Raw genomic sequence first — 23,931 nt, 5'->3', positions numbered from 1 at the left:
TAGTTGTACCCCAGGTATCACTTCTATGTCACTGTTAGACAGAGGCACAGTATACTAACGTCGGACAAGGGCATAGCAGCATAACTTGTAATTGGGTGGCAAAAGACAAACACATTCTACTAGGCTTACCAATGCCCTAGGGCAAATAGCCTAGTATGAACCTATGAACATGTGTGTACTGCTATAGTACTTCTGCCATATGTTGCATGTGTGTGTGTTGTGGGGGATGCACAGGTAATGGCTGGATATTTCTGCACAGGCGACACGTCTGACACACTCTGGGTGTTCATCCCTACATACTGGATGTGTGTTGCCATCCAACCTTGTGATGTGGACACACATTACTCAGCCTGGATATACATATCCGAACAACACCACAAGCACAGTACACTACCTTGCTATGTATGCATGTAATTACACAGTTATTCACTAGTTATGACAGTGATGCTATCCATGCAGCCCACTGGGCCAGTGGAAGCCACAACACACACCGCCGGCACCTTTGCATATGCTTACCACAGACATCCCACATACTGCATGTACTGTGCACACACATATCTAACCCAGAACAACTGCACACCACTTATTAATCCTGTCCAGTGGACTACAGATACAGGCATATTGTATAACAATAGTAGGAGGCTACTGCAGCACAGGGTAGATTCACATGATGGCAAGGCATCTGTGGTCAGCAGTGTTAAGATGCTTCACATTCACCAAATGCACAGATATTGGCAACATTGTTGCAGACAGTTTAGGTGCAGGTACCCCCCCATTCTCCTACACATGTGGTATTAGTTATCCCAGATGACTGTAACCTCCCTATCCTCTCACATGTCCAGGTGAGAGCCACCCTCATCATTGCAGAACACATAGCATGACTGTTACTTAAATGGTATCCCTGGATGTGTGCTACATTCACCCCTGGAGGACATAGCACCACATGACAGACTGATATTAATCCCTAGCCATACTACGGGATATGTACCTGAACAGTGCCATACATACACAGTGGTCCCACACCAATGAGGAGTAACCTCTACTGACCCTGGTAACTACTGCATCATATGCACAAATGGCCTTGTGTTCTAAGCTATGGAAGTTTTAAGTATGGGCAACATGTACAGCAATATTACATATGTATATATTTCAGGACTATGTACACACAACCTATCTCATGGACATACCTATAGATAGTGAACTATGATACATTTGGAGGTGTCACAGTAAACACAGTATTAACTTGCTACTTTGCATTACCTGTGTTTGTGGCAGCTGTTGCTGTATCAGTGATGCTGCTTGCTGCTTGCAGTTTTCTGCTGCTGCTGCTGTTTTTGCTCTTGTCAGTCTGTTTATTTTCGTATTTCTGTTTCTCTCTCTCTCTCTTTCTCAGGTTTGTGCAATGATTGTATTGCATGTGTGGAGTGTGGGTACTGAATGCTTTTGTAGGTATCTGCATAGGCCCATGTGATGGCCTCTGCACCAATTGTAAGGCAGCATTGGCTAATTGCATACAGCCAGTTGTGTACTGATTGCATGTCTCACTGTGATTTCAGGACAGTGCTATAAAAGGTATGTGAGATAGGCGTTGCCCTTTCAGATTGTAAGGGCGTGGACCATGCTGGTATGCTGTTGGAAAATGTTCTGTGAGTGTGAAGGTTAGTACATCTCTCATGCTTCATGCTGTGTTGTGAATTCAGGTTGCTGCATTTCTCACACCTGTTCCCTGTAGTGAGTGTGTATGCATACTGACACCCACAACTATATTTATTATGTATTGCTATATATACATATGTGCACATATACATACTGTCATATATGTACATTAGCTGACAATACTGGGTACAAGCTAACAATTTTCAGGGCTGTTTCTGTTAACACACACTAGTATGGGAATCCAGTAATTGGGACAGTGAAGGTCTGTCTGACATGCTTAGGGTAGTACACATACTATATTGCCTTTATCTTCATTCCTACTATTACATGTTCCACTTATTTAGCACTATATTCCTGTATGAGAGTCATGTCTTGCTGGTAGGTCATACAGACTAGTGTTACAATGGTCTTGTGGTAGGCCTACTAGTATGCTTGTATTTTGCTTTCAAATTGAGTACAGGGTCTATCAATCAAAGTGCTGGAGGCACCTTCCAGCAGTTAAGGGGTTAGTAGGTCTCACAGGAGTCAGGCTGTGTTGCAGATTCTGGCTGCTGCATTTATCTTCACTGTCTCCTGTAGTGAGTGTGTATGGATACTGACACCTACGACTATATTTCATATGTATTACTATATATTTATATATATGTATGTGTACATTTACATACCTTCTTATGTGTACATTACCTTACATTATTATGTACAAGCGAACAATTAGTAGGGCTGTTTCTGTTAACACTGAACTAGTTTGGGAATCCAGTAATTCGGACATTAAAACTCTACCTGAAATGCATTGGGTAGTACACCTCCTATATTGCCTTTATATTGATTCCTACTATTACATGTTATATTTATTTTAGCACGATGATATCATGTGGTAGTCATGGCTTAGTGGTAGGTCATACAGACTAATGTTACCAAGTTCCTGGGTTTGAGACTGGCAGTGGGAATTTATTTTTCTTTCCAAACCTTCAAAATGAGTACAGGACCTGTCAATCAAAGTGCTAAAGCCACCTTTAAGCAGTTAAAAGGGTTAGTGGGTCTCAGAGGGGTCAGGCTGTGTTGCAGATTCTGGCTGCTGCGTTTATCTTCACTGTCTCCTGTAGTGAGTGTGTATGGATACTGACACCTACGACTATATTTCTATGTATTACTATATATTTCTATATATGTATGTGTACATTTACATATCTTCTTATGTGTACATTACCTTACATTATTATGTACAAGCGAACAATTAGTAGGGCTGTTTCTGTTAACACTGAACTAGTGTGGGAATCCAGTAATTCGGACATTAAAACTCTACCTGAGATGTATTGGGTAGTACACCTCCTATATTGCCTTTATATTGATTCCTACTATTACATGTTATATTTATTTTAGCACGATGATATCATGTGGTAGTCATGGCTTAGTGGTAGGTCATACAGACTAATGTTACCAAGGTCCTGGGTTCAAGACTGGCAGTAGGAATTTCTTTTTCTTTCCAGACTTTCAAAATGAGTACAGGACCTGTCAATCAAAGTGCCATAAAGGCACTTTTAAGCACTTAAAACCAGGTCTGCGCTCGTTTGCGCGGAGCTCACGCATGTGCACTGATGGTGAGCTCCACTAACACAAGCGCACACCCGCGCTAATTTCTTTGAAAGAAAAGAAAAAGGGGTGACAGGAAAGTGGTGAAAAGGGGTCACAAAGAGGGTAAGACAGTAGGGAAACAAGCGTGGGATTTGCAGGAGGGATGTAGGTAAGGCCCATAGATGCCCATGTCTTTAGCAGCAACAGCTGTGCATTTCCATGTATTTTGGTGAGACATTTGAAACCTTCCACCCCTGAGAGAGGTGTCAGGACAACATTAATGTTTGTTGTAGAGCCAATTGTAATTAACAGTTTCAATGTCAAGCGGACATGTGTGCGACATGGACAGCTATGTATGGGGCGTAATTTTTGTGGGTACAGAGTGCCCTTTTTTTTCAGGGAGAGTGGTATGTCAGGTGAAGGAAGTCGGTATAGCTGGGGAGGTAGGTTGGGTAGGTTAACAGACAAGACAGACAAGACGCATACAGGGGCGGTGTATGACACACGTGGGGGAGTTACACAGTTGACGGGGACGGAGGTTGGGATATCCAAGACGCATGAGCCCACAGATGGCAACAGTGGAACTGATATCCCCACCCATAGGCAGTTGCAACTGTTCCTTCACAGCCCAGGACGGGGCTGTGCTGGGGGCTGTGTAGGCGGGGCAACGGCCGGGGCCGTTAGCTGTGCCACACGAGCCTCGAGCTGGCATAGGGGCCCAAGAATGGAGTCTTGGATCTCCCTTCGCACCACAGACCGGACACCTTGGAGGGTGAGTGGACGAACTCCTCCAGCCACGCTTGCAGAGGGGGGACGGGCCCCATCCCCTGCAGCGCTTCCACCTGAAGGTGGCACAGGGCCACCGGAAGAGGGTCCGGCCTGGGCACTAGTGCCAGGTGCAGTCGCCAGCTGAGGTGGGAGAGGTGGGTCCGCTGGGACCTGCCTTCCCAAGTGTTCTAGGTTTGTGAGTAGTTATGTTAGTTTGGGTTAGTGGCATATTATTCCATTCAGATTAGTTGTAACAGCATGCATTGGTATTCCCATTAAACAAACACCCAGATATTAACACCATTGAACAACGGGCATATCAATATCACATGCATTATTTGAATGGAAATACACAATCAAACAACATGCAGGGTTGATTAATGGCAACAGGCCATCAGATTTGCAGGTATGAACAGGGCACATGCACAAACAGACATGCATATATTTTTGAAACGGACAAATGTCCATGGTTAATGAAATGTTCACATACCAATATTTATTGGGTGTTGTTATATGGAATTATAGGGTTGGGTGGAGATAGAAAGTGATGACACATTCATAAGTTACACATTGATATACATTTGTAATAGGTACACAATTAAGTTGAGGCTGATGTTTCAAAATTATTTTTATTTGACTGTCATGCTACACCTGTTACAAATACATCACTATCCTACTTATTTTTAATTTGATCAGATACATCATCCTGCTACACTTTGATGACAGGACAGGGGACAACTATGGCTGTTTAGTCTGTCAGATAATCATTCATTCTATCTGCAAATTGTTTACTGTTATCAAAATATACAGATTTTGGCCTTGACATTCCAGATTCAGACACACTGAAATCAGTTTGGGATGTTAATTTGTACTTCACACATGCATTTAGTTCTGTGGAAACACACTGGGGCTAATATATTCAGGGGTTATTACTACTTTATTTATTCATACATGACCCTTTCTGTCACTCTCACACATCCTGCAACTTCACAGTTCAGGTTGGTACTTCTAGGCTTTGTTCACATATTAGACCTGTGGTGATTCAAACACTTTCCAACAGCCTCACTTCTGTCATGATTCAGCATTTCAACAGGGGATAAATCACACATGTGACTACCTCAGATTCTGAAGCTGTACTCTGGAGACTACTGCAGGTTATACTACATTTAATTAATGGTGGGACATCTGTATTACAGCACTATTTATTTCTATAAATTATTTTTCCAGTCACACTTGCATACTGATGAACTTGTTGCAGCCATGCCTGCAAACTTTCAATTCTTGCTTGCACATTAGATTACTTTTAATCAATACACTGCAGTGTTCTGATACATGCTACACTATAATATTTATTTACAAGTACTAGATGGGGTTACTAACCTGCATGGTGGTGCAGCCGCGCCAGCCTACAGTCATGCGTCTCACGGTTCGCAGAGCGGACACCTGCAGCTGTAATACAAAGGAAGTAATATTGGACTACACATCTCCATGGTATCAGCTAGTTGAAATCCTTACATACATGAGTAAAATGTAACTTACTCAGTAGTGGGGTGTTGGGCATATCCCAGGCCTCCTGGATCCATTGGGTCAACTGGTCTTGCTTACGCCACTTCAGGTCCGCATGGTGGTGATGGACCTGCTCACCAGTGCGTGGAATGCCAGTAGCACTGGTCAGATCACGAGCCAACTGGTCCCATGCCTCCGCCCTGTACGCTCCCCATGAGACCTGGCCCTGCATGAGTTGGGCCTCGTGATGATGGACAAGGAGCCAGACCATGTATCTGGAGTAATCAACGCCCCAACGCTGTGCTCAAAAGCAACGTCCCTCACCTACTCCACTCATTCTGACTGCAGGTCTGTTCTACAATCGGTTATGGTGTGTATTCCCGCCTATGGGGCTTATATATGCTGCTTTTCCTGCACATTTCTCTGATTGGCTGTTTTGGAATTGTATCTACTTCGCTGAAAATGCTTTATCATGCTCCATTCTGTATTTTATCCCATATATATGCTATTTCTGCATTTCTAGGTATTGCTGTCATGGCTTAGTGGTTTAGTACCTTGACTCTAGTGCATGGTATCCTGGGTTCGAATCTAACCACTGATTTTTAATTTTCCTGACAGAAATGAGTTGAGGACCTGTCAATCAAACATGCCATAAGCACTTTTAAGCACTTAAAAGCAGGTCTGCGCTTGTTTACGCGGAGCTAACGCATGCGCACTGGCGGTTAGCTTGTGGGAGCGGCGCGCAAATGGTGTGCGCTGGGATAAACCTTAATTGGCTAGTGGCACACATGTTAAGCTGAGCGCAGCTAGTTGCAAACAGTTTCAGCCTGGTAAACCGGTGCTTGGCAACGGGCATACAGTTTGCAGCTTTTTAAACACTACGCAGCTACGGGCACTGTGTCTCACAGCAGCTTAGCTATCAGTACATTTCTAATTATTTTTATTATTGTGTTACTTCAATATATATGCTCCATTTCATTCCATTTTACAAAAGGGTATACTTTTACATTTGGACAATACTGTCAGGGGCTTGTTTAGTGCTTATTTACAAAAAAAAAAAAAGGCTGTTGTGTGGGCTCGAACCCTGCCTGCCTACTCTTAAGCCGGCAACTCTACCGCTAAGCTATTTCTTCTTGGCTTGCTTTGCATATTTAGTTCTCATATCCTTTTCCACTGATTGCTAACTGCAGTTGCGCTAGTAGCACACCCGCGCACACGAGCGCACACAGTAGCCACATTTACAGGGGTTAAAAAAAATAAAACAGTTTTTATTTTCATTTTATAGCCTCTGTTCACTTTGTACTCTGATGGTCTGTGGGGGAATGTGTTGTGTAGTGTGTTTGTTTACATTTCCATGGCCTCTCTTGTGGCTGTTTACTTTCAGCCATTCTACACTTACGGGGGCGTGTCCGCATGCAGGGCTTAGCCTACGGACATGCCCCCTACTCTCTTACACGGACCGTGTAAGAGTTACAGTGTGATTCAGCATGCCTCATGCACCTCATGCATATGCATGACATGCTGACATCACACCGTTTAACTGCAGCCTCCGTGTAAGAGTTATAACTCTTACACGGAGGCTTCCTGAATCTGGCCCACCATGTACGACATTTACAACAGGTGCACCTGTTTCAGCTCATTTTTAGGATGGTTGGTTATTTATTTTACTCCAGAGTCCTTGCATGTTTCCACAGAGATGAAAGAGCCTTTTTCATTGAGAGAAAGAGAAATCAGGAGAGCTTGGAAAGCAACACCAATGCTAAGAACAGCATGGGCAGAACTCTTTTGTGTTTCTTTGTTTTTATTGAGGTAAGCCCCAGTGTCTCAATTGTCCCTTATTTTAGCTCAATGTTGTGAATCTCCAAGAGGTACTTAGTGTAAGTTTGGGGGTGAGTATACATGTGATCAAGAGCAACATGTTAAAACTACTATATTATTGTAGTAGTGGTTTCTTTTTTCTTTCACTTTCCTCACCATCAAGCATCAGACATATGCAGAGAACTGGGATGCCTTTCTGGGAAAGGAGTGTGGAGACATCTTGTACATGAAAGCACAAGACCATCAGATAATTACTGCTGTTGAATAAAAGTGTTATGAGTTGTGGTGGCAGTGTGTTCATTTACCTATTACAATCTGAAATAGCAAAATGTTACTGTAGTTCTTGCATTTTTCATTCTTTTCTCAGTGAGAAATTACTGTACAGAAAGTTGATCTCATGTCTGCAGCCATACAACACATGAGGGCATTGGGCATTCATGGTTATATGGTCAGTTGGAGGGCATATCAAAGATCAAAGTTTGCCATTATTATTATATTTTGTAGCAATTTCACAGTCAGAGGTGGTATAACCTCTCAGAAGGGACACAGTCCACTGGGGCAGTATGTGTATTTTCTACACAAATTATTAAGAATACTGATTTTTTGATTCCTGCGGGTTTCCTTAAGGGAAATAAAATAGGGTTTCGAACATAAAGCTAACAAAATCCAAAATTTCACAAGGCTTTTGTTGTTCCATTTAGGCAGAGTATCTACTGTTTACATTGGGGTTGTTTGACCATTTCTGGCAAACTGTGGTTGAACTACTGTGTTCTATGATAATTAGACCAGAAGGGGAAAAATGAATTATTTTCATGAGTCAGGACAACATTCCTATTGATGTATACACAGAGGTGTACTTGTATGCTATTGCCTATTATATTTTTTTCCCATTATTCTTTGTCAGCAGTCCTATAGCTTGGGCTCAGTAAAGGTGGTGGCTGGGTGTAAACTGTTATGAAGTGTGACTGACATACCATCAGCACTGAGTTAATGCTGGCAATTTCAATATCTGTTTGGCTGTAACTTTAGTGTTTTTATAACATACCATCAACATTCATTCAAGTTAATGCTGGCAATGTCAATGTCTGTTTGGCTGTAACTGCAGTGTTTGTTTTTTTTATTATTATTAGTTAACTAATCATCTCTGGACTTCCAGATGTGATTATTTTGAACAGAGCTACTGCTGAGATTGTCTGCTCTGACTTGTATCTTATTGGGCTCTAAGAGTGAAGCCTTACTCTTGGCTCAGCTCTGGTCTGGCTGTTCATCAAAAATCCCATGCTTGCCCACCTTTAATTTTAATCTAGTAGTTCTTATGCTGTTTGTTTTGCAGATGTGCAGAAGGTTCATCAAAACAAGGTCAAGGGATGCCTTGTATGCCAAGCAAAGATCACCTTTCAGAAATATGTATGGTACCAGGTAAAGAGACAGGGCTTTGAGGTGATCAATGTAGGATACTGTGTTTACTCCCTGTATTCTTTTTGTAAGGAGCCTTTGTGGACATTCCACTTGCTGCATGTGTCTGGTCAGACACATACTGAAAGGGGCATAATACTCTATGATTGATCTGATGCAGGATGAGTACAGTATTATGATGACCTCTGTAGATCTAGATACCATGCCCTTGCATATAAGTTAAGCAATACGAGTTCTCAGATCCCTGACTAATGAATCAACTTTCAGGGTCTTTTATTGATAATGTCATTACCTAGGGTGGCAGACTTCCCAAAAGCTAGTATAATGCATTGGTATTGAGTTTTAAGCCATGGATTTGGCACCAAACATTTGTCTGTGTGCACCTTCCTGAAGGATGTTCTCGTCTTAGGGCAAATGACTGGTCCCAGTTTGCAGTCACCTGCAAACTTGGTTAGCTAGATGCCTTTGATGTTGGTTTTGACATCTGAGACACAGATGCCAAACAGGAGTGAGGGGAGGACTCCACTGGTGACCAGACTTTTTATGGAGGTGGCATCACTGATTCTAATCTCCTAAGTCCACTCTTCAATGGAGTATTGTATCAAATGCTTTAGCTAGAGCTAGGTTGGCAGTAATCACTGATTTCCCCTTCATCCTTTGCCTTAGTGACATTTTCAATGAAGTCCACCAGATTCAGTAAACATGGCCTTCCTTCGATAAAGCCATACTGGGATGGATTCAATATCTGGAGGTTTCCTATGTCCTTTCTGATAATGGTAATTCTTTGCATGGCTTTGCAAGTAAGACTAATCAGACTAATGTGTCTGTAGTTTCTAGGATCTGTTGAAGGTTCTCCCTTATGAATGCAGATGACCTTCGTAGTCCTCCATTAATGCGGCGCAAAGCCTGTTTTAACACTTCATTTCAATAATGACTCCAGGGTCCTGATAAGTTGTATTTTGGACTGAGATGTTATTGGGGCCCATTGAGGCTGCTTTCTTGGCTTTAGTGAGTGCAGACAGTACATGCTCCCTAGTTATAGTTGGAGGGTTTGTATTTGATGGTACGTTTGGGGGGGATTGTTGGGGGTGAGAGCAGGTAAAGATGGAATTGAATTTGTCAACTAACAGGTTTGCTATATAGCCAGGCTTGGTGATTGTGGCACCATTAAACACATGTTCAGCACATTGCTCCGGGCTTCCCTTAAGGTTTCTGACATAACTGTAAAAAAACTTATTATCTTTCAGATGGGAGGCTATCTTAACCTCAAAACTGGCTTTGCTTGACCTACTTAGCCCTCTTAGTTGCTATTTATTTAGATGAGATTACACTTCCTGATTCCTACAATAATTCTATTTCCTTTTCAGTTTACTTCTCTGTGCTTTCCTGGACTTACTTCTAGGAGGCACAGCAGCCTCTATGCAACCATTGAAATAGCTGTACAGAGTATCTGAGAGCAGTCCAGCATAGTCTGCTGTGTTCTCTGGGTGTGGAGGGGCACTGAATTTTGACAAATCATCACTTAATAAAAGGTAGTTTTCCTTGGAATAGTTCCTAACTGTTAATGGTTTTAATGGGATTATGGTGTAGATTTTTATTTCAAAGGAGACAGCTTTATGGTCAGACCTTATCAGGGAGGATGAGACATTGGGTAGTATTGTGCAGTATTCTCCAATATTTGTGAGCACGAGGTCCAGTATGTTGGGGCCTCTAATGGTAGTAGTCACTATTTGGTCAAGGCTGTTTGTATTTATGATATCTAGGAATCTCTGGGCCTGCAAAATTGAGGCCATATAAGATTCAAGGTCCCCTTCAGAAGCTTGAGTTTTCAGAAACAATATGACAATATGATCAAGTTTCTGAAAACACAAAGCTTTTGAATGGAGATCGCTGTACAGTGAGAATCTGGGAATTTACCCTTTTCCTCACTGTAATTGGATCTCAGAGCTGGTTTAGATAATATGAAGGGGGTGTGAGGTGGGGGGGCTTGTCCTCCCTGCAAAAACAAAGAAAAAAGGTAGATTTTTTTTGTTGTTTTTTGAAGTTCAAGTTTTTGAAAACTCAACCATGTCATCTTGCCAATAAGAATTTTGAGTTTCTGAAAACCTGAGCTTCTGACACATACTCAGAATACCTCATCTAAAGTTTACCATGAGTAGGGCTTTATTTTGGATGTATGTGTCTCCAGTACATTCAAGTATGAATTATGAGCTACTTTGGATATGAAGGGTAACCAATAGCTGGCTAGGTTTGGACTTTTTTCTATGATGATCTGCACATGGAGGGACTCCAGTACATCATCCTGTTTGACCACCCTACAGGTATGCTTACTATTGATGCATATTGAGACAACTCAACTATAGCCCTTGTCTGTACAGTTACTGGTCTAAAAGTGTGGAAGGCACTGAAATCTTGCACTTTTGGGGTAACCTCTGCCACTTTAAACCATGTCTCAGTAACTGCACAAATGTTTATATTCTCAAGTGTGAGGAGGGGTAGGACAGAGTGTAATTTTATATTTAAGCTCCTGGTACTGAGTAGTAACACCTTCAGCCTAGACTGGAAAGGTGCAGACCATCCTTGGCAAAGTAAGGTAGTCCTTTAAACAACTCTTCTAAAGCTGACAAATATTAGATCCCCTTAGAATGACACCAGAAAGACAGCCAGTTGTTGAAATGAATCATTTTTGCTCATATTGCAGAATCATCCTTCATGATGATTATATGCTGCTCAGTGCTTGGCTCAAACCAACCTGAGACACATAGTCTGAAAGCTCCATAATGTCTCTTTTCATATAGTCTAGGGAGATACATCTCAGGTCATTTACACCTACATGGACTATAATGGAATCATACTGGTACTTGTGGCATAACAACTTGAGTGCATGTGTGATTTGGCAGATCCTGGCTCCAGATAAGCAGCCAACATTTATCTTCTTCTTGTTTAGCCTGGTTAGAGGGGCATGGGAAGTTTGTTTACTTATCTTAGCACTTAGTGATTGGGGCTGCACTGAGAATGATACTATGTGTGGTGTTGGTGTTGCTTTTCTGGGTGCTTTTGGGTTTGCTGAGGTATAGCTTTAAAAAGGGACAGTCTAGGTAATTTCTGTTGTTTAGGAAGATTGCTTTTAAGTGCCTAAGCATACATTTGTCTATGGGTATGTTGTGTGCTGCATTAGATGGGTGTTGAGCGCATGGTTTCAACAACCTGAAATGTGCTTCTATGTGAAGGTTTTGCCACCAGTGTCATTGTGTAAGTACACCCATTGCATACTGTGTCTGCTTCTTTAAGGATAAAGTGATTGTCAGTAAACATGAGACAATTGCTACATTGTCTCAAAATGCCATTATCCACCAAGTTGGCTATAGAGACGTTAGAAATTGCATATTGATACTGCCCAGTCTTTTGACTGGTGAGCTACAAGGGAGTGATGTATTGGGGTTAAAAGGCTATTAAGGGTGCTTTGTTGATGCAGACTAATAAGGGTGCTTTACTGGGGCAGATTATGGTAAACCATACTAAATTCTATTAACTTTAATGTTTGCCCAATGGTGCATTCTCCTAAGTCTGTAGGTATTGCCACTCAACGTCTAATATCTGGTCTAAGCTTGTTGGCACACAAGGTATTACTCTATATTGTTGCTTTATAGTGTACAGCTTTATGGACCATTCTACAGGGAATTTGCTTTCTAGGTGTTTCTAATGTACAGGGCACTGCTCCGCCATGCAGACATGTAAAATATATAGCAGCACAGAAACCCCCCCTCCACAGAAAATTAACTAATGAGCCCTCTGGCCAATAAAATGACCACACTGAGCCCTTTTGCGTATTTTTCAACTCAGATGTATCAAGCAAACACCTCCAGCCACAAGAAGAATAAACAGTCTTCCTAGTGTAAACACATTAGAATGACCCACAAGTGCAATGTTACAAGAAACAATTAAACAGCTATCTGTAAATCCCTGGTACAAGGCAATTTCAAGGCAGTCTTACAGCAGTAACAGTAATTAATAGCATTTTTTTATGAAAATGATTCAGTGAAATGCACACATAAGAAAAAAGTAGCAATCACACAAAATAACTGTGATTTAGCAAATATATTTAACTTTGGCTAGATAGCATTCATACCTCTCAACTCCAGATTTTTTATAGAATTTCCAGATTTTTGGCTCATAATTGTTGTCTGTTCCTCATAAAATTTGTTGTTTTTTTTGGTAAATCACTGGGATGATCTTAAGATTGAACTCACTAAATAATGACATATATTTAAGTTTCAGATTTTAAATCCATCAGAAAATGTATGTTAGAATAAACTTAGTTACTCTTGTAACTTTCTAAGTTTATAAGAGCGTTATTTAAAATATGTCCTTATTTTTGGGCCCTTGTCCCCCCCATTTTCTCAGGCTTTGACCAGATTTCTTGCACTAAGAGGTTGAGAAGTATGATGACACTAGAAACAAGTATAACACTTCTGGAATGCAGGCTAGGACTCCAAGCTTTCCTGAGCTCTAGGAAAATGAGCAGGAGACAATATTTCGTAAAGGATATTTACTGAAGAGCAATATTCATTTGCTGGGTGGGCACTCAATATCATAGCTCTATCTAAAGAGTACATATATAGCTTACAAAACAGTCAATAGCTATGAAAGAGGGGAGGGAGAGACTTTGTAAATTAGATTATTATAAGGGGTGGTGGGCAGAGACACAACACAGCCTTATAAAACCACCACAGCAAAAGGGTGGGAGGACTGTGAAAAAACATTTCAAGGAACAGGCAGGCAAGCTAGAGAGGCATCTAGTCAAATCAAGGCAATGTTGGAGTACTTTCAAAAACTTTAGCTTAATGCAGATGTAGAATGCAAACAGGAAAATGATAAGCAGAAAATATAAGCAAAAAAGTACAAACTAGAGCAGAGAAAATTCTCTGAGTATTGAACTTCGACTATAGTTTAAGGCACCCAGCTGTGCAAAAATGTATCAGTAACACTGTCTGTGTAAAACTGCAGCATTAAGTAAAGCTGAGATCTACAGTGGTACACAGTCCTGCCACAACTGTGAATTAAACAACAAGACTGTGGCCAGCAGGGTTTAAAATACAAATGGATAGCTTTTACAAGTAATTCTAGTCATGGAATTTGAAGTGCAGAATAATGCAGAAACACAGTCTTCCCACAACTGCTAATTAAAATATAAGACTAAGATCCCCGAACAAATTAAAATGCAAACGGATAACTTTTTTTGGCTAGAACATGGAACAAAGCAGAAAAGTACAAATACGTATCACCACACAGGTCACTATAAATGCAACTTAAATATCTAAGCAGAATTGAAATAATTAAAATAATTTAATTCTCTTTCATTTTTGATGAATAGACAGTTACTCACAGTTCTACACCTCTCCATGTCTCGGATAAAAGACTTTAGTGGGTGTAGTTCTGTACTGGAAATCAATGGCTAGCTAGAGAGGCATCCAATTAAATGCTGGTACTGTTGAAGCTCATTCAGAAACTTTAGTTTAATGAGCTAGTGGTGGATGGGGCAGACATAGATTGCAACTTTAAGCTGCTAAATGATATGCAGAATATAAAAGCACTAAAGCACAAACTGAATCAGAGACAATGCTCACACTATTGAACTTCTACTAAACTTTAAGCACAAGACAATGCAAAAATGTACCAGTGATACTGTTTATGGGAAAAAATGCAGTAATAAATGACAAGGGCTGAAGTCTGTAGTTAGTCCTGTCACAGCTGTGAATTAAACTACAAGACTATGGCCCAGTAGGATTTAAAATGCAAAATTATAGTTTTTACAAGTAATTTGTTGTGTGGAAATACAAATTCAGAATAATGAAGAAACAATCTTCCCACAGCTGCTAACTAAAATACAAGACTAAGGTCCCAGAACAAACTAAAAAATGCAAAGATAACCTTTTTGGCTAAAACATGGAACAGAGCAAAAAAGAACAAAGATGCATCTCCATGCAGGTCACTATAAGTGCAGATAAACATTTAATCAGAAATTAAAGAATTAAAATATAATCTATCCCTCCATTATGCTTTGTTTATGTCAAAAATGAAGCTTAGATCCTTAGACTGTGTAATTCTAGTGCTGATTGTTTTGATTGTGTAGTAGATCCATCGAGACTAGTGAATGAATGCCTTGTATAATAGGCATAAATCATCCTTCAGTAGTCTACAGGAGACTGAGTACAGGGAAAAGGCTTTGAAGTCTGTTTAGGACATGTCATTTATATCCTGTATTTTGGCCAGGCCATCTGTTTCGTATGCCTGGTTAGATGCATCTTGAATGGTGCATTGCACTCAATTATTGGTTTAATGAGGGCTGAGTATAGTAGGACTATAATGAAAGGAGGTACTGTCAGTAGAGCTAGCTGGAATTTTGTAAATAAGTATATGTCATTTGTGAATATCAATATGATTTATATAAGATGTTTGTGTTGCAAATGTATTACAACTGTATGTCATGTGTGTATCAAACTGATTTGTACAGATGTGTGTATTTAAAAGGATTTGTAAAGTGCTTGAGTTTGAAATATATCCACAGTGTGCCCTTCTGGATAGAGAACAGAAATGTACATTCACTATTATAACTATTTAAATGTTTGTCTTAACAGAGGAAACTGGAGGGTTAACTTCAGTCCAGCAAACTTTAGAAAAATATCTGAAATTAAATCACTTTATAGGCTAGGCCATAAAGATGCTATATCACAGGTTTCAATGCAGCCAGAGACACAAAGTCTGTACTAGGAAGCTTTCTGTATTGTTTTTGTGTTGAACTAATTACTACTCTGGAAGCATGGAGGAATGACATTGTTTTATGACTGCCAGCATCTTCCAAAAATCTGAGCAAAAGCCCTGTAATTTTACAGGTAGGTGTTAAGTCCTGCAAGCTTCCAGCAATGGGGGTTTTGCATGAGAACTAGTAATCAGGTGACCAGAAATGATGTCATTCTGCAAGCTATCCCAGCAGTAATATTTTAAATATTATTTTGAGAAGTCTCTTAGTGAAACAGAGCATTCTGTATTCTGTCTTGAACCTGACAAGAAGAAGAACCATTCACCACATCATCTGCCTTAATCTATTAAGTAAGTTATTAGGGAATAGTCATTCTCTTAGATTCAATCAGGAATGTAGTGAAACTTAGTTTAGATATTGTTTTTCTTTATTTGTCTGAGACTGTCCTTCAATGTTGTTTTAAATATTTCCTGTGATTTTGAACTCGGATGTCACTGAGAATATATACTTAGAATGTTCTTGTTCTTTTATTATTTACTATTAAATGTATTTAAACCTTTCATTGTGGTTGATCGTTGTAGAAATATTTAAGTTTTGAAAGTGTTTCTATATTTATTTGGTGACACTATGTGTGCCACTCCTAATAGCCATGCTCTTAATATTACACAGTAAGAGTGGACACTCTTGGTTAAGGGCCTTAAAGTAGTTGGCGAGGGGTTCTGCTGGCAGTAGTAACTATCTTATAGTCTGGGCAAAAGGGGGCATAGCTAGTAAACATATGCCAGCCTTTCCCAGGTATGTCTGTGTGTATAAAGCAAATCTCCAAGTGTGTGTCAGCTACTTGGGCAGGGACATGAAGCAATGGTTGGACAGACAGAGTGTTAGAGGACTTGACTTGGAACTCTGGCTAAGGACTCACCTCTATAGCTGTGCCAATGGGAAGTCGTATTGGGGATTTGGAGGAAGAGGAAGAAATGTGGAAATACTGTGTGTGTAGCTGTTATCCTCCCAGTGAACATCCCCCCACAGGTGCCAGTGATGAGGCTTGAGACCCCTTGATTACTGGCCTAGAGATGGGATATCCATGTCACATATTGGTTGGCAGTGGTAGGTCATCACATGGAATATAATCTCCTTACTTATAAGTTGTGCTACATAGAGTAATTTTCTCACCACCATGGACACATGGTGATCAAAGTTCAGGATACTTTCAAAGTAAGTCCCAAGTCCCTCACCTCTGGGTCTACTCTTATTGCAGTGTTATCATTGCTGTAATTTGTAGGGGTGTTTATTTTCCCAAAGGGTATAATAGCACTTTTGTTGCCTTCAGTTTTAGACCATGGCTCATTAGCTAGTTATCTGTCTATGTCAGACCCTTCTGGGTGATACCTACATCCTTGAAGGATCCAGTGATTGTACCCATCTTGCAGTCATCGGCAAATTTTGTCAGCCAAAGCCCTCAACATTTACCTTGACTTCAGAGAAATTTATTATGAAGGGAAATGTCCCAGTACTGAGCCTGTGGGACACACCTACCCACAAACCATTTGACTATCCATTGGGTGACATAGGTATCTATTCCTATATTTGCCTGTATAATTTCCTATTGAATGAGCACAATGTTGGCATCTCGAAAAGAAAGAAACGGCAGTTCACGAATTCTGCTGGCAGCAAATTTAAATTGAAAAACAAGTCCACAATGCTGGAAAGTCACACAAAATCCTTTATTAGTCAAAACAGAATATCCGGTTAGTGCTTTCATTTATACCAAGTGTTAAACTTCATCAGACCTGAATGATGAAGTTTAACACTTGTTTTAAAAGAAAGTGCTAACTGGATATTCTGTTTTAACTAATAAAGGATTTTGTGTGACTTTCCAGCATCGTGGACTTGTTTTCCAATTTAAATTTGCTGTCAGTAGAGTTCATGACCTGCCGTTTCTTTCTTTTCGAGTTTTGAGTGTCTTTTTCATTTTCTGACAATGTTGGCATCTGTTTGGTCAACAGAAACAGATGGTGAGCATGTGCAAGAGATTAACAGTTCTGGGTGTGGGAATATTCTCTATTTCCTGAGGAGTATGCAATCTTGGAGTTAGTAGATATAATTAGCAGGGGGCATTGGTTTAGCCCACTCCAGGGTAATCCTTTGAGCATGAACACAACATGTCAATGTTCTGTGTTTCGATGTTAATACACTGATATACTACACATCAGCACTGTCCTCATTCAATGATAAATTATAGATCCATTTCTATATCTACATCTATCTATCTATCTATCTATCTATCTATCTATCTATCTATCTATCTATCTATCTATCTATATCAAATGTGCTTTTAGATGGAATATATTTAGCCAATGAAGCAGACATTGGAGAAGTGTGCAAGATAGTAAAATCTGACAAAGACCATAAACCAGCGAGTGCCACTTAATGAAAGTTTTGAATTCCCAAAACAAATAGTAATTATGAGTTCTGCAACTCTAAATAAATTTAATGAAGATCTTGTATTAGAGGACAGACCTTATAATCTCATCTATTGTGGACACAGATGTACTGTGGAATGGAGAAAACAGACAAAAGTATTCCATCATTCTGCCTCTTCCATTAGTTTATTTGGGGTAGAATTAAATAAGAAATATTAATTATAAGACATAATGCTTCATTGAATAAAGCAAAACACCCCAAGATAAGATAAGATAAGATAAAATATTTGTTACTTTGTATTTCTGACTACAGTGGTCCTTTCAGTTTCGTTACCTCAGATTGCTTTAGAGTGCTAAGGAGACAGCACCCCTTGAACTGTCTGCATATATATATTTTGCTAGCAGTTATTTTACTTAAAATGATTTCATTCTGCAGCAAACAGTTTATTCAGCTAACAGCACAAGTCTTGCTTTGTAATAATATGAATCACATTAAAATGCAGAATGTTTTCTGTTTTAAATTGCCTATCAGTTTTCATTATTATTCTTTGAAAGACAAGAGAGTGATTGGATTTGTATTACTTTAGAATACATGGAGTGATATAACAATAACTTTAGATCATGTTATGTGTGCCCAGTATGGATGCAAGATGTTATTGATTTGACACTCTGTTGTAAGAATATTAAAATGAAGTAAAATATCAAAATTGTGATATCTCAGAATGTCTCAAGGCACAAAGATACAAATGTTTTTATGGGACTTATTAAAGTGTTCCCTGACATTTCAAATATTTACCAATGAAAACATTTCATGAATGACCACGCAGTACTGTTCCTTGATACTATTCTTGCTACCATATCCATTGTTGTTAAACTGAATTTTGTTAACAATTTGGATGACATACAGGCTTTTGGGGATGTTTCCAGACAAAACATAATAGATTAGGTAGCATTCCAGTTTGGACCATTGACTAAGGTCTGTCTCTCGGAAGATATGAATTTATATGCAGATGTCTATCAAAGGTCTGATAATGTCTCAAAGACTTATGATAATGTTCATTCTTATACACCATGTATAAAAGGAAAAAGAGACTATAGTTTAACATTCTTATATACAGCTATGCATTGTAGCATAACAACAAATATGATCAAATACTTATATTCCTCTGTGTACTCATACTCCTAATTTTTTAATTATGTTATTTTTCTTCTGCATTGTTTTGCTGACTTTGTCTAGGTCACAACTGAAAATGGTGTCTAGACCAGCATACCTACAGTTTTAACAAATATTTAAATTAATTAAATCTTTAAATTAAGATGGAGATCTAAGTAAACACAGTAGTTGTGAGACATATACTTGCTTAGGTTACAAATTTACAAGTGTAGTTTATGCATTAATCAGTTTTATTTAACTTACCTTGCTGAAATCACGGAGTGGGTTCCTGTAATCCAATTGCAGGAAATTCCCAAACACTGGTATAGCCCATGGTCCTGGTGGCAAGTTTCTTGGTCTCTTCCATAGTTGGAAGAGAAGACTCATGAATAAGATAATAAAAGCCACCCAGAGGTACTGCATTGCTGTAGAAATGTGAAACAAGAAACACACTGACTTAAAGTAAATAGAGACATTAATGCAAGCATGGTTAAGTTTCAGACAGGCCAAGAAGCATTATAAACTTTATTTAAGCAATAGATCACTGAGATCTTAGAAAGTGTATTCTTTAATACTGCCCTACAATAATAATAGTTACTAGTTATTAGAGTTTAAGAAAAGATAAATACTCCAAAGCAAAGGTCTAGAAATATTATGTCTGGATACAAATTAATCAGTATTCCACATGTCTTATGTGTTATCTTCAATCCAAGTAATTTTTTACAGGCAAACCCACACATTTTTTTCTTTCCTGATTTTATGACATAAAAGGTTATTCCATTCCCGAAGTTGTAATTCTGAGTAAAGATTTTGCTTTATCTAGTAACTGAAAGTGACTGTGGTGTCATTTCCATTGCACTGTTTCAAGTCAGGAGAACTAAAGCAAATCATATTAACTTTGTAAAGTAAATATTTCATGCATTTAACTCCAGTACTAATTAATGATGAAGAAGAGATTTCATCTTACAACATGAACTACAAGTTACATTGAGTTTTGATATGTTTTGTTTAAGGTATCCTAAAGGTATGAGGTACAATTATATTGTTGACCTGTGATATAGTTTTTTCTTTTAAATGGGAGCTTTTGTGGAACAGAGGATACAGTTTAGAATATGGAAAAAGAGTTACATAATCCTCAAATGTTCAAAGTGTGCAACATTCCTTACAGGTAGATCAAAAAGTTTCATATGAGAGGATCCTCTGACTCTTGTCTCTTAACTCTCTTCTAGAAGAAAACATCACAGACACGTCAGATGTATAATCATCAGAAAAGAAAAATCATCTAGCAGGATATGCACATGTTTTGCATACTTATATATTTGTGCACTTTTTTGAAAATGGTTCTTTTCCAAGCAGAGTCAAGGATAAACAAATATATCCAGATATTGTAACCATGTTTCAAAACTGCAACATATACGTCAGTACAAATAAAGGCAAAAAGTCTTAGAAATATTTCTAAAAAAAAATAATAAAAAATGGTGGCGCTCTGTATAGCAGTGGCTACTTCAGCTTAGGAAAGGAAATGTGCAATGTTTGTCCTACTCTATGTCTAAATTAAGAAAAAAAAGTAAATCAGGGAAGACTGCAAACATTAAGCTAATTTATAGTAGAGAGACTATTCTGGAAATTCGATCCTCAGGCCTGCTGTGAAACAGGTTTGATGAGCTGCTGTCTGTGGGGCCTGTGAGGCCTACAGCAATTCTCGAGTTACAAGAGCTGGGAATCTTGCTCAAACATGGAACAAAATGCCTGGTATGTACAGAATCAGCATTACTGGATCATGGTAAGAGAAGAAAATGCAAGAGGTGTGAGAGAGCATGCAAAAGAGGATCTAGGGCTAGAATCACTGCAAGGCTAAAAGCAAATCCCTATAGGCCTGCACTCCCATCCGTTCGATCATTGGAAAGCAATATGGACTATTTAAGGCTGGAATTATCTACTCAGAACAAGGTGAGGAAATGCTGTGTGCTTATTTTTACTGAAACATGACTAAACTCTATCATTAATGACAGTGTAGTCCATGTGGAGGGGCTATCACTTTTTAGAGCAGACAGAATACAATTCTCTCAGTGGTAAGTCCAGAGGGGGAGGGGTCTCCATATACATCAATTAAAACTGGTGTATCAGTTGTGAGATAGTATCCTTGCACTGCTCAGATAATCTACAGTTTTTATCACTGAAATGCAGACCCTTTTATTTACCTGTGGAATTTAACAGCATCTGCATCAGAGCTGTCTACAGTCCTCCCAGTGCTAATCCAAATGAGGCAATGACCATATTATATTAGGCTATAAATAAACTACAAAAAAGGAATTCAGATTGTGTTCATATAGTGACAGGTGACTTTAATCAGGCCAACTTGAAAACAGTTCTGCCTCACTATTTCCAATATGTGGACTTTGCAACAAGGGGTGAGAACACACTGGACAAGGTATACAGCAATGTTAAGTTGGTATTTAAGGCAGTGCCTCACCCATGCCTGGGAAACTCTGACCACCTCTCCATATTGTTACTACCAGCATATAAACCATTGCTAACTAGAGGGAGGCCAACAGTTAAACAAGTAACAGTATGGCCAGAGGGTGCAGTCTCAGCACTCCAGGACTGTTTTGAGAGCACATTCTGGAGCATATTCAAGGAGGAGGCTACCAAAAACCAGTGTGTCGACCTGGAGGAGCACACAGAGGCAGTGATGGGCTACATCTCGAAATTTGTGGATGATGTGACAGTCACCAAAACCATCATCACACAAGACAACCAGAAACTCTGGCTGACCAGAGAGGTGTATGAACTTCTGAAAGCAAGGAATGCAGACTTGAGGTCTGGAGACAGGGAAGCCCTCAGAACAGCCAGAGCAAATCTGAACAAGGGAGTGAGGGAAGCAAATGCACCTATGGCAGAAAGATCCAGAGCTACTTCTCTGACCAGAAAGACCCCAGGTGCCTATGGCAGGGTATCCAGTCCATAACTGACTACAGACCCCTGTCTTCACAATACAAGGACAACAAGGAATTCCTAAATAAGCTGAATGTCGACTTCAGCAGATTTGATGAAGGGAACAGAACAACAGCAAAAAAAATGCTCATGGACCATAACGAGAAGATGCTCACCCTCAACCCAGATGATTTCCAGAGGGTACTGTGCAGAGTTAACCCTAGAAAAGCAGCTGGGCCTGACAACATCCTAGGGTGTGTGCTCAGGAACTGTCCAGTGCAACTAACAAATGTCCTCATGGATAAATTCAATAACTCTCTGAGTCAGTAAATAGTTCCGAAATGCTTCAAGGATACAACAATCATTCCATTACCAAAGACGTCTCCACCATCTTGCCTAAATGACTACCACCATGTAGCCCTCACCTCCACAGTAATGAAGTGTTTTGAAAAGCTGGTTATGGATGCCATAACAACTGGGCTGCCTGCTGATCTTGACCCTCTGCAGTTTGCTTAGCGAGCAAACAGCTTTATGGCAGATGCCATCTCTCTAGCACTCCATCTATTGCTAGAACACCTTGAGAATAAAAACACCTTCACGGGGTACTATTCATTGACTTCAGCTCTGCTTTTAACACAGTCATTCCACTTCATCCGAAGTTACTCCAGCTGGGTGTCAACACTCCACTTTGTAATTGGATTCTTGACTTTCTCAAAGACAAACCTCAGAAAGTGTGCATAGGAAATAACTCCTCAGATAGCATCACTCAACACTGGAGTTCCACAAGGATGTGTACTAAGTCCCTTGCTGTTCACCCTGTTAACACATGATTGTACAGCCAGGTACAATACAAATCACATCATCAAGTTTGCTGAAGACACAACATTGGTGGGCCTCATTAGTAACAACGATGAAACAGCATATAGAGATAAGGTGGGACAACTCATTACCTGGTGTGGAAATAACAACTTAGCACTAAATGTGAACAAGACAAAAGAGATAATTGTGCACTACAGGAAACATGGCAAGGAACATTCTCCACTCACCATGAATGGGGAAACAGTTGAAAGAGTGAGAAGCGCAAAGTTTCTGGGAGTGCACATCGATGAGGACTTGTCTTGGAACACAAATACAAATGCCATAGTCAAGAAAGTGCACCAGAAGCAAATCTCCCATTGGCAGTTCTCACTACCTTCTACAGAGGTACGATAGAAAGCATCCTGATGAACAACCTTGTAGTATGGTATGGAAGCTGCTCTATCTCTGAGTGCAAATCCCTCCAGAGAGTGGTGAAGACAGCCGAGAGGATCATTAAGACCACTTTACCACCTATGCATGACTTATACTTATCCAGATGTCTCAGCAGGTCCAGAGGAATAATTAAAGACTGCATTCACACTGCTTACAGACTGTTCCTGCATCTATCATCCAGAAAGTGCTTCTGAAGCATATGTTGCAGAACTTTGAGATTCAGGAACAGCTTCTTCCCTAATGTCATCAGGCTGCTGAACTCTGATAACCACTACACTCCATGATGTCCAACTGGGTCAGTAGAAACTGTCTCAAATTGTGCAAGAACCTGGTTACCACTCTCACCTAATTAGTGCAATATTCACCATGACTGTAACTTATAGACCATCTAGGGCAGTAGCAATGCAGTAAAATATCTCTTCTTTCAATGCAACACATGCAAATTCATAAATTAACCATAGTGCAATACTCTAAGGTCCATAGTGCTATACTTTAATGTTCATAGTGCAATACTCAATGTCTCTTTCTGTGCAAGGATCAATGCAATGTTTTAACTAAGTACCTGTGCATGACTAAAGTCTCATGCAAGTAAGTGTTCATTTCAAAAGTGTTAAAATTTGTTTCTAATTATGTGCAATATTAGTCTGTCTACCTGCATGTCTGTGATGTAATAG

General features: G+C 39.7%; 1 protein-coding gene across 1 annotated transcript in view; it reads right to left on the bottom strand.

Annotated features, from left to right (window-relative positions):
* The window catches only part of LOC122808562 (cytochrome P450 2F2-like), a 1,017,871-nt gene that overhangs the window by 992,592 nt on the left and 1,348 nt on the right, over window positions 1-23,931 (bottom strand). The window contains exon 2 of the mRNA XM_044079518.1: window positions 19,337-19,497. Coding sequence (XP_043935453.1) covers window positions 19,337-19,495 — 159 coding nt within the window. The 5' untranslated portion in view covers window positions 19,496-19,497. The remainder of the gene's footprint in view (window positions 1-19,336; window positions 19,498-23,931) is intronic.

This window comes from Protopterus annectens, chromosome 8.part0, assembly GCF_019279795.1.
Source record: "Protopterus annectens isolate FY-2018-M chromosome 8.part0, PAN1.0, whole genome shotgun sequence".
Lineage (NCBI taxonomy): Eukaryota > Metazoa > Chordata > Ceratodontiformes > Protopteridae > Protopterus > Protopterus annectens.
Note: the sequence above shows the minus strand (reverse complement) of the source record. Positions and strands in the feature narration are given on the sequence as shown.